This window comes from Canis aureus, chromosome 6 (assembly GCF_053574225.1).
Source record: "Canis aureus isolate CA01 chromosome 6, VMU_Caureus_v.1.0, whole genome shotgun sequence".
Lineage (NCBI taxonomy): Eukaryota > Metazoa > Chordata > Mammalia > Carnivora > Canidae > Canis > Canis aureus.
In genome coordinates, this window is record NC_135616.1 from 40,095,626 (window position 1) to 40,107,823 (window position 12,198).

A 12,198-nucleotide genomic window follows, 5' to 3' on the forward strand; every position below is an offset into this window, starting at 1 on the left:
GCTCCCTTCTGGGGTGCATGGGTGCAACAGCCCTCCCGGAGAGGAAAAGAGAACAGCGCCCTGCTCTGTGGGGATGCTGGGCGCACTCTTATCCTGGTTCCATCTCTTTCAGGTTAGTTGCTAAAGCCTCTCTATGCCTGATTCCCCATCTGCAACGTGTGAGTGCAAATCCCTGCCTGCCTGCCTGCCTTCATAAGACAATGGACAGGAAGGACCATTCCACAAGCGACACATGGTTGTGTACAAATACAGAGGAGCACCGTTGGTGCGCGTTTTCCTGGGTCCCAAAACTTCCATCCCTGTCTTCATCAACTACGTCCTCCCTCCTTGAACTGCTGACCGCCCTCCCGACTCTGACCTTTCCTTTCATCCTGATGGCTAGGAACCCAGCTTTTACTATACTCACTTACGTTTGGATCACAAGCAACAAGCTCCTTAACTTGTTGCCTCCTTCCCCAACAGACTCCAGTCACAGTGCACCCCTGGTCTAGAGAATGCTGCCTCCCATCTGATACATATTTGACGAACGTGTTGAGTACATAAAAAATCGCCACATCCCAGACAAGGGGTGTGCAGTGGGACCTGATGAGGGGGCAGGCTCCCATGCCTTGTGCAGTCCTTTCTCAACTCTCCAGGCTTCCAGTTCAGAAGTGGCGAGAGGCCAGAGCTAAAGCAGCAGAGGCCCTGCCGGGAGAACTAGGATGTCCTCTGGGTTTCTGCTGTGTAATGAGGTAATCCCAAGGCCTGGAGTGAGGTTTAGGAAACCCACAGGGGCTGCCAGGCTTCATGCTGCACTGACTGTGGTCCACTGACCTACACCTATACCTCGGACTCCTGCGGCCATGGGTCTGGAGAACCTAAGGTGTTTTCTAGAAATTGAACCCACTGATTCAGAGGGAAAAGAGGAAAGCAAGAGAACAGGGTGAGACAAGGGTCAGAGGACCCCTGGAAACTCCCAACTGTGTGGTCCCCAAGTCCAATTTCAAGGGAAGCAACAGAAGCCCCAGAACGGCATGGCATTCCCTCAGCCCCCAGAGATGCGACCAGGGCTGCTGCAGGCAGAACAGCCACTCTGTGGAAGTCCCAAGACCCTGGCTCCTTCTCGCTGTCCAGGCTCATCCATCCACAGTTCTGTGGTCTCTCAAGAGACCACCCCACTCCTTCTAGCCGTTGACCCTCTATGGTGTGTGCCCTCTCGATCCCAGCTTTTGGTTTCAGGCCTTCATATAAAGGTCCCTTCCTCCAGGAAGCCTTCCTCAGAGTCCATCCCATGAGTTCCAGCTGATACCACAGAAGAGAGTTCGGGTGCCATCAGCCACCCCCTCCTCCCCCCACCTCCTTCTGTCCACCGGCCCCCAGCCCCAGGCTCCTGGAGGGCAGTGCATGCAGGTTGTTCACGCTGAACCCCAGGGCCTGAAGCTTCTTGAAGTGGACCAACCTTCTTACCTGAGGGAAGGCACAGACACTCCCAAACCTCAGCCCTGTTCCTGTGAAGATGTTGGAACCTGAGTGGTTCCTGTCCCCAGCCATAGGCCTGGAGGAGGAGAAAGGGTCTGCAGCTCCAGTCTCAGACAAGGTCCCATTCACAAAGCTACTCACTCCACTCTCTCCACCACCTCCCTTAGAACAACAGTGGCCTTTCTCTGCAGGGCAGTCTACTCTGGGAAATGAATGGGGCCAGCCTGGGGCAAGCGGGACAATAGCAGGGTGGGCCTGGTGCTGTCAGACCCGGGAGGGGAAAGGCAGCCCGGAAACTGGGCCACCGAGGGGGAAATCCCCCTTGCTCTGCGCCCCCACCGCCAGCAGCCCAACAAGGATGCTCTGTCCCTACAAGAAATACCAAGTGCTCAAGACCTAGTACCAAGAAGAACAAGGGGAATTCTTGGTCTCAGTTACCGGCAGCAAATTTAGAGCTGCCTTCTTAAAAACCCTTGGCAAGGCAGGCTGGGATCAGAAAGGTCCAGAAGGACCTACAGGTAAAAGCCAGTAGCAGCAGCAGGTGGGCTCTGGTCATGAAGAAACGGATGGGGCAGCAGGAAGGAACCCAGAAGAATCAACGGGCATCGCTTTGAACCCCGGGCAGCTGGAGAAGACACGACCACCAGCAGAAAACACGGAGAGAGTGAAAGAACACCAGCACTTAGTTACCACAGTGTACTACGGGCGAGGCCTTCTGCTGGAACCTGTACATTAATTATCCCACACCCAAAAGAGATAACTGAGCCCAACGCTCTGTGTGTGCTGAAGGCATGCTGGATGATGGAAACATGCCGATGTGGCGGTGTTGGCCAGGATAGGTCTCCCTGCGGCCGTGGGGAGAAAGGGAATGCCCGGGTACAGATGTGGAGGGAGGTGTGTGGGCCCAGGAAGAAGACCAGCAACTGTTCGATGGGGCTGAATCCAACGAAGGGGCCGTGAAGCCTGGCTGCTGAGGTCTGGGCTGGAAAGTAAAGACACCACAGGTGCCTAGCAACGGATGCCTTTAGGATGAGATCCTGCGTACCGTGTTTGGCGTCCCCAAAGCTGTGTCTGCTGGTCCCTAGTTTAGGGTGAGCACAGACCAGAGCCCCCTGAGTCCTTGCCCAAGCAACCACCTGCACAACACCCATCATGTCAGACACCAGAGGCCACGTGGCTAGTTAGCAGCCGAGCAAGGGTGCCTCTTAGACCTTCTCACTCAAGATCCTGGACTCTGGGACTCAGGTCCTAGCACTGCGTCTGCAAAGCACGCCTCTCGCCCTGGGGTTTGGTGGGCTATGTGGGGCTGGGGTGGGATTGGTTCATCGAGATCCATCAAATGCATGCCCACCTCCTAGATCAGGACCGTCTTCCTTAAGGATCTGCCAGACACAGCTCCTCTCCCAGCTCCCCTCAGAGTCACGGCTATTGTGGAGGGGGCCCAACCGATGGGTCATATTAGCAGGATGTCTCACTGGCTGTGCCATCGTCAGAGGACTGCATGGCACCACCAGGAGATGGTGGGCTCACCGGCCATCCTATTCTCTCTAGCCACCTCCCTACCTGCCTCCCAGCCAATCAGTCTCAAGACCTGGGGAATCAAATTTGATTCAGCCTTAACAGACCTTGTTGATTTTCCTCCCAAAATGTCTTTCAGATCCTGCCCCTCTTGTCTGTTCAACATTATCTCTTGCCAAGGCTGCCGCAAAACCTCCCTGGGGCCCTCCTGGCCCCAGGCTCTATCCATCTACATGTCGTGGAGGTCACCATTCTCTCTGTAAAGGCTGTTTTTACTACCCCATAACACAGAAACCTCCCTGGCTCCCAGCACCTTTACCCGCCCATCCTACCCCTCCACAGCCTAATCACTCTCTCCTCCACAAAGACCAACAATCTTACCACTATGTTTGGTCCCACCTGCGACCTTTGCCTGTGCTGTTCCCTGGTCTGACGATACCTCTCTTCTCTTCTTGATTTCAAGCCACCGCTCCTACGCGCCAACTTTCTGCTCTTCTCTAAATGTACCTTTGGGTAACATCGGGATTCAGCAATTACGTACTATCCCTTCACGGTTTCCTGCTGTTTCACTAATAACCTTTCCCAGCAAGAACGTAAGCTCCACATTCTTGCACATTATCTGCCAGAATGCCGAAAACTGGGCTAGGCGTGCGGCTCTGCGATAAATATCTGCCGCCCAACAAACTGACGGCAACTTGCCCGGATCACGGGGTATCACCTGGAGGACTGCTGGAGCCATTGGGTCCCCTATGTGAACGGAGGCGAGGCCATGACCGGTGACTACAGGTCTCATCAGACCATTTTATAGTAGCTTCAAATACTAATGGAGAAAGTACTAGAAATCACCACTCTGAAATCACTTACTCTGACTTTTCAAAGCTCCTTTCTGGTGCATTCATATCTTCATTTATTCTTCTTTAGAATGAGAAGGGAAATCCTGAGGAAGTCAGTAAAGATGACAGAGGTACACGCAGGACTTTAGGACCTATGCTGAAGTCAGGATTAAACTGTAGCAGAGGCAAGTCTGAGACCCTAAAGGAGCCCTAGCCACGGACAGTGTGGCACCGCCTTCCATGAGGGGCCACCCAACATGGGAGAGACCCTCCATCTGCAGTAACTAGCTCCAGAGGAGCCCCATCTAGAGCCAAGATAAACCGGCAAGGTGACCCTTTCAGAGCTGGGACACATGTGAGTTTCCTGCCATGACTCCAGGTGTTTCTCCAGCAGGAAAGCACGCCCCAGGTCCTACTGTGGGTTCATGAGGGGTCATGAGTTTGCAGCCCTTCCACGTTCCTCCCTCATTTCAGTGCCCAGCTCTGTTCCAGATTCTGATTCCAGAAGGTCAGAGCAAGACTCCTGGGGCAGTGGGGAGCATCCTGGCTCTGGAAAGGACATAGGCACGGTGTTCTCAGGGGAACCAGACCCGAGAGGTTGTAGCTGGCGCTCCAAAGGCTCTTCCCCTGGGGATCCAACGTGACTGTGAATAAAGTAATGATTCCCTTTTTCTTCTGAGATAGAACCTGCAGCTTCTTTACTGCTGCCTCCCCGATGGGGTGCAGGAGTGACCCTGGAGGCTGGAGCCGTCCAGGTATGGGTCTTTCCACAAGCCACTCGGTGACTGAGAAGAGGAAGCATACACTGTCCCTGGGGAGAAGAGGGTTTGCAGACCACAACATGAACCCTGGAATTAAGTTTTTAAAATAACAAACCAATCAAGTGGAGTTTTAAAGGCAGTGAGTGCCCCTGTGAAGGCCTGAAGCAGATTCAGCCAACATGGATAGAAACGGCCCCCTCAAGAGCAAAGCCCTTCCCTCATCGAACCCGAACCCCAGACCTTCAGAGGGTGAGCCAAGGTGTCCCAAACTCTACTAGTGCAGGCTAGGAGTTTCCAGGACTCTTCTGTTGGGAATTGGCTGTTGCCCTTCATAGAATCTTTTTAATTTTTTTTTTTAAGATTTTATTTATTTATGAGACACGCACAGAGAGAAATGTAGAAACGTAGGCAGAGGGAGAAGCAGGCTCCATGCAGGGAGCCTGATGCGGAACTTGATCCCGGGACCCCAGGATCACACCCTGGGCCGAAGGCAGGCGCTAAACTGCTGAGCCACCCAGGTGTCCCAGAATCTTTTTTTATTTTGATGAAATCCCAGTCATCTAACTTTTCCTATTTTTGACATATTTTCATAAATGGATGTCAGGGACTCTGACAGTAGTCTGACAGTTAATAAAAAGCTAAATAAATTTGTTAATCAAAGGGTGCTCTTTCAGAAATGTTTCTGAGTATCTGAAGTTAAACTCAACCTGCTCCTGCCCATTGTGGTGATTACCTACCAAATGTTTCATCTGCAAATCCACTGCCACCTCCCATCTCACCCCAGATAGGACAAGGGTATATTCTGGAGAAGACTCAGCACTGCAGGAGGCTTTATTATTTGTAGTTCTGAATGGGAGGTTAGCTGAATGAGGATTCTAGGGCCCAGAGCCCCATAAGAACCTGCAGCCAAGGTGGTAAGAGTTCTGGGAGCCACCTCCTTCCTCTCTAGATAAGCCCAGTGTGGGCAACCAGCATCTCCTCTCTACAGACTTTCCCTGAAGCCCAAGGCTCTTTTCAGGGCAACCCTATGACCAACCCTCCTTCCTGAGCCTTCCCCCTAAACCTTACCCAAGACGGTGCCTCTTCTAGAAAAAAAGGCTGCAGATGGTAAAAGGTTACATTCAACCTCAGATCCCTGATAAGGACAGTTGCTGGGTCTGGATTTACTTTGCACTGGGAACAGCCAGAGATTACTACACACATCCTTTCTATTCCTGTCCAAGGGAGCCAGAGTAGCTGCAGCCTCTCCCACTCATCAAAATTCGTGGGAAGGTGCTTCCTTTTCTCATCTTCTTCTAGGACCATCACCCAAGGCAGCCCATAGGAAGAATCTTCCTCCCTTCCAACCCCAGGTATTTCAGCACAAAAGGCCTGTTCACTCTGGTCAAATGCTTCAAAACAATGCAAAGATCCTTCCATTATCCAAAATCTGTTTTGGGCTAGTTCACAAAGTAGTGCATGAAGCTAAAACAAAGTCAGGAGTTTACAGCCTGAAATTACAGTTTTACAGCTTAGAAAGCAATCTGAAGTATATTATTTTTTTAAGTTTTTTTTTTATTGATTGATTGATTCATGAGAGGCAGAGACACAGGCAGAGGGAGAGACAGGCTCCCCATGGGGAGCCTGATCTGGCATCACACCCTGAGCCAGAGGCAGACGCTCAACTACTGAGCCACCCAAGCTTCCCTATATTATCTTATTTGATTTGCTCCTTCCAACAGCCCCATGAGATAGATGCAATGAATGTTATAATCCTCAAATGAGACACGGCATTAGTGTGAACTGGAAGGCCTTTCATATACAGGAATGCTTGCTTCGCCCAGGAAGAAATGAGAGAAGGTAAGTGACCTGCCCAAGGTCTTGGAGTTAAGAGGATTGCCAGGGCTCAAACCAGGACTTCTTGGCTTAAATATAGTGCTTCCCTATCTGTGCTGGCCCACAGGACTAAGTGACTCTGCACAGAGGACACCTGTACTATGGATACAGATACCTAACCCACCTGGCAGCTTAGAAATATTTGCCATCGGAGACAAGGCAGTGGATGTAGATGGTCTAGCAAAACTCATCACCATTTCCATAGAAATAACTCAGTGTCCTTACCTCTGCTTGCAACATCAAATACACTTTCAGAAACTCTCAAGAAGAGCATGTGTTCACAGGTAATAAGCTGTCTATGAACAAAACGGCCGGGCACTGGAGCAGCTGTGCCAGCCTGAGTGTCAGGGACAACTGACCGATACAGAAAGATCCACATTCATCACAAATACTTCTCATTCCTATGGAACCAGGTGTCAGTCCCAAGAGGGGGTTAAAGGTGCTTCTGAAGAAATATTCCAGAGGCTTCTTTACTTTGGGCCACACTTCTCTACATTCATGGCTCCTCCCTAAGAAATACACACCACCTCGGAGGCCTTCTCTGACCTTGTTCTGACTACGCAGGCAATCAACCAGGAATGCTAAAACACCCTGAAATGGAAGAACTGACACTTGCTGACATGTTTGCTCCTCCCAGAACTCGCTTGTCACAGACAGATGGAACATGCACCCCAGGCGCATCACTGAGCAAAGAAGATACAGGCCCTGCCTTCCTGGGGCTTACCACCCACTGTCACTGTCACACAGTCTTCAGGAATCCTACCCTTCCCTCACTCCCCAGTCAGACTACACACCCTTCGTGAGCGAGAGCCACGTACTTTAATTTTCTAAAATACTCATCTTACACTAGACTCTCTACACGGCAAACTGATGGGCTGTAAGAGAATCTCTGACTCTACAATCTGGAGCACTTCTTCACTCAATCTCTCCAGTGCCATGTAAAATTATAATTTAAAATCCACAGTCTTGAACCTGAGATGTCAAAAGGTCCAGGAGAATGAGCCTGCAGCCTAAGGGGTAAGATATCTGGAAGAGACCTGAGCCTCTGATGGGGAAGAGAGCTGGGGTAGGGGCAGGGGTGAGGAACGCTCTCAATCTGCAAAGCTCCATCAGCCCACAGGAGAAACAGGTGCTTTACTATAGGAATTATGGTGCTAGCCCCAAGACTGTTAAAAAGACAAGTGCAGGGACGCCTGGGTGGCTCAGCGGTTGAGCGTCTGCCTTTGGCTCAGGGCATGATCCCAGGATCTGAGGATCGAGTCCCACATCTGCTTCTCCCTCTGCCTGTGTGTCTGCCTCTCTCTCTGTGCCTCTCATGAATAAATAAAACCTTAAAAAAAAAAAAAAAAGACAAGTGCAAAGGGACTACCGAAGAGCATCTTATCCTACTGTCAAAAGGAGACACGAAAACCACATTCCACAGGACCAATATACAAACCCAGTTAGCCAGCATGGGGTTAGCAAAGAACCTGGGTCAGAAGACCCATAACTAGGCTCAGATTCTGCCACTAGTCCAGCCAGATGCCACTGGGCAAGCTAGGTGCCCTCCCTGAGCCTCAAGGACCCCCTCTGGACCACGGGAATAATAACCTCCACTTTGTCTGCCTCACAGAAATGCTGTGAAGCTCAGAAGAGACCTGTTCTGTGAAAGCACTTGCGGAGACGCCCCATACCATAAATCCCGAGCAGTCTAGGAGGATATACAAACTCCAGAGGAGCATCTCCCATCAGCCCCGGAACCCTCATGGTTTCCTTCTTGCGCCCCCAAACCTGGGTTTTCATCTGTTCACATCCCTGATTTCAGAGAAATCACTGATCATCCACACCTCACAAAAGGCAGGTAGGTACACGAATTTCCAAATTCCAGTGTGACAAAAAGAGAAGGTAGCTATGTAACCATGTTACCTCCCTGCCTTGATGCACCTTGGGCCTCCCTTTACAAGACATGAACTACAGGGAAACCAATGACAAGGGGAAGGGACACACACTTTACGTCCTTTGTGGCTGACTATCTTCTCCCCACTGCCAAGTCAGGTCCCCGGTGGGAGACTGCCAAACTGATCTAACAGGGACTCAGAGACAATACAGAGATTAGCGTTTGGGAGGGATTATACTTAGGCCACATTCCATAGCCTGAAAGAAATTACTACTAGCATGTATAATCAAAGGTTAACTGGCATAGAGACGCCACCGCTCCTTGCTCTTCCCTGCCCCTCCAGCAACACTGTCTCCAAGCCAGGGTTTTCATTTGCTTGCTCAGTCCTCTAACCACCCATCCATCCAGTTAGGATGTGTGTAGCACCCTCCAAACAACCCTCTCTCAAGATTCTTGAGAAAGGGTTGGAGTAGGGGTGGGAAGGCAGGTGCATCACAAAGTTGTAAACTGTGGTGGTACCAGTGATGCAGAGGCTGGGGGGAGGGGAGGGGTGGATCCTGGGCTCACACTCCAAGAACCAGCACCTCTGCCCATCAGGCCTGAGAGCCCAGCACAACCCGTTCTGGCTCTAGGCAGAGGGATGGCCCATCTTGCAGAGTCAAGCTTATTAAAAATGGCTTGGAAGATTAAACCTTAGAGCATCCACCGGTTGGCAGGTCTCAAGTTAAAACCCTAAGCTCGGAGAGGGAGAAATTCTAAGGCGACCGCGCATTTGGGGGCCATCATCAATAACTCACTGGCAAAAAAAAAAAAAAAAAAAAAAAAAAATAACTCACTGGCAAAAAGCCAGATCTGGATGGGCGCAAAGGGTGCTTCTGTCCCATCCGTCAAGCCAAGAACATCCTCTTCATTCTAGAAATGGAATCCACCCTATCACCAAACCCCACCATGTAGCAAAGCTGCGGGTGGAGGCCCACACCCCTGCCAGGCCCCTTCCCCCAGCAGCTCAACACCTAAGGCCAGTCCCAATCCACCCTGGGGACACACGTGATCAAGCGTGTGTGCCTCCCGCCCCCTACACACTGGTAAGTCACGGCCCCAAATTCAGCCTGCAGTAGGGCAAAAGTCAAAGACTGAGGGAAGCACTTCCCCCCTTTCTCCTCTCCTGGCTTTGCTGTGGATGGCTGGTATTTAAAAAACACTGAATCAGGACATGGACACACGGAGGGAACGTAAACACACATGCCGGGAGAGTCCCCGGAGGCCCATGCTCCCAGCCGGACCCTTCCTCTGCGTCCTTTTACCGAAATGCAGCACCCGCCGTCCCTCCCTCCCTCCCTCCCCCCCGCCTTTGGGTAAGAGAGTGTCAGAAAGCACGTCGTGAGTACACCTACCTGTCTATGCTCTGGGGCAACCTCACACTCATGGTTTCTCAGGGTCTCAGCAGAGCCAGGATCCTGCAGTTCTGACGTCCTGATCCGGGCTGGGTGAGCTGCAATGTTTAAGAACCGTGGGAGGAGGGCCTCCCACCTCCGGGCCAGATGCTCACGCTCCCTGCCGGCTCTCAGGACCCTGGGAACCGAGGCTCCATCCTACTTGTGCCAGCGAGCATGCTGTCCTTTCTCAGCCCCCGGCCCCTCCCCCGTCGGAGAAAAAAACCGAAAGAAAAAAAAAAAAAGAGGAAAAGCTATGACCTTCTTAGAAACCAAAAACCCAACCGCAAATCTCTTCAAGGTTAGCGCTCCGGGCTAAGGCATGAATCACCGAGGAGCGCGCCCTGCACCCGGCGGCCTTCAGGGCGGCCCACCGCCGCAGCCCATGCTCGGGGTCCCGGCCCGCGGGGCTGCTCCGGCAGGCGGGCCCCGGCCCCGCGCTGGGCAGCTCGGCGCCCGCCTCGCCAGGGCCGCGGAGGGCCGCTCCGGACCGGCGCGGGGGCGGGGGGGGGGGCAGGGAGGCCGGCGGATAACCGAGAGGAGGCACCGGCTCGCGCCGCGCCGCCACAGCCTTGCAAGTCCGGGCCGGGCCTGCGGCCTCGACAACCACCACCGCAGCGCTCACCGCGGAGCCCGCGAGGAAGCCCTCGGCGAGCCCACGCCCCCGCCTCACGCCCGCCGGGCCCCCGGCCTCCCCGTGCCCCGCGCCCCGGCCGCCATCAACCGCGGGCTCCGCTCTGCCCCGCGCCGCCCGCCTTCCCGCCCGCGCGGGGCCCGGCCCCGGCTCCCCTCCGCCCCGCTCGCCCGCCGCCCTCGGCTCCGGCCCGGCGCGCGCGGAAGGCGGCTCGGCGGCTCCTTCCGGGCCCTTCCCCCTCGGCGCACCGCTCCTCGGGGCGCAGGCCCGGCCGGCCGCCCGTGCCCGCGCCGCCCCCTCCGGCCCCGCTCCGGCGGCGCGGCCCGCAGGCCTCTCCCCCGGGCCCGCCCCCCGCCGGCCCTCCTCGCCTCCCCTCCCCTCCGCGCCCCTCCCCTCCCCTCCCCTCCCCCTCCCCCGCGCCACTCCGGACCCTCCCCCCTTCCTGGGGCCCTCCCCTCCCCTCCCCTCCCCCTCCTGGGCGCTCCCCCCTCCCTCTCGGCCCTCCCCCGGCCCTTCCCCCATCCGGGGCCTCCCCTCCCCTCCCCTCCCCTCCCCTCCCCTCGCCCTCCCCCCGCGGCCCCCAGCCCCTAGCGCGCCTGCCTCCCTCCGCGAGGCCTAGCCGGCCCCGGGCGCGGCGGGATCCCCGGCTTTTCCCGGCCCGGCCCGCCGGCCGCCCCGGCCCCGGCCCCGGCCCCGGCCCCGGCCCCGGCCCCGGCCCCGGCTCGCCCCGGCAGCGTGCGCCGCCCCCGCCGCCCCCCTCCCCGGCCCGGGGCCGCCCCCCCTTTGTCTGTGCCCCTGCCCCCTGCCCGCCGGCCGGCCCCCTCCCCGCGGGCGCGCCTCTCTCCCGCGGCTCGCTCGCTCCCCACCCCTGCGCTCACCTTCTCCTCCAGAAACCCGTGCGGCCTCCTTCCTGGGTGCCGGGAGCCCTTGAAACCGGCCGGCTCCCCGTGTTCTCCCCACGTCCGACAGCACCGCCCGGGGGGCTCACACCCCGGGCTCTGACCCTCCGCCGCTGCGCGGGGCACCTGGGTACCCGCCCGGGAGCGTTTCCCAACCCAATGAAGAGCCTCTCGAGGCCGATTCTGTTTTCATAAAACCCTCTCATAGAATCACAGTTCCTAAATCTTTCCAAGGAACATGACATTAGTCAGAAGGTCCCTGCCGTTGTAGTTAAAAACAAGATAAAAAGGAAACTTTTTTATTAGGACGGGGGGATGAGCTCTGTCTTCTTGCCTAGGTAGAGGCGATGGTAAAATGCTCTGCAGGCGGTGCTGTGTTTGCTGTGCTCTCTCCCTCCCACACCACCTTGACTGTTCCTGGGGGAAGTGTATGTACAGTACACTGTCCTGACCCGCACATGACCGCGAGCCGCGAGGGGAGAGCTCAGTGCCCCCAAATATGTTACCAGGGCCGGGTTTGCAAATTGCAAGAGGAAAAAAGAACCTAATAAGCATTGGTTGACCATTGGAATAACCCAGGAGATTCCCCTAAATTATACCAGGTACAAGTTGACAAATAAAAGGAAGACCCATCGCCTTCTCCCCATCCCCACCACCTCCTAGATCAGAACTTGCAAAGACAGGTGGTCCGCTGGCATCTGAAGCACCACGGTCCAAATTGTCATTGTCCTATTGTTTATTCTGTTCCCATACGACTGGCAGAGATGATTCTCCCAAGTGTGGACCCTCCCTCTGTGCTGATAGATCAACCAGTGATCAACAAACATTGATTGTGCTTTCTTAATACATGGAATATTTTTTTAAAGATTTATTTATTTATTTATTCATGAGAGACAGAGAGAGAGAGAGAG

The 12,198-nt window shown here is 54.7% G+C and overlaps 1 protein-coding gene across 16 annotated transcripts in view; it reads right to left on the reverse strand.

Moving 5' to 3' along the window:
* The window catches only part of ARHGEF11 (Rho guanine nucleotide exchange factor 11), an 86,500-nt gene extending 74,870 nt beyond the window's left edge, over nt 1-11,630 (reverse strand). For 6 of the 16 annotated variants that reach the window (XM_077901176.1, XM_077901171.1, XM_077901169.1 and 3 more), the window contains exon 1: nt 9,716-10,168. In XM_077901176.1, the coding sequence (XP_077757302.1) occupies nt 9,716-9,747 (32 nt within the window). In that variant the 5' untranslated portion in view covers nt 9,748-10,168. Of the gene's footprint in view, nt 1-9,715; nt 10,171-11,266 lie in introns of those variants that run through there. The other 10 variants (XM_077901177.1, XM_077901173.1, XM_077901164.1 and 7 more) reach the window with 4 other exon arrangements.
* Nucleotides 11,631-12,198: the final 568 nt, after the last annotated feature.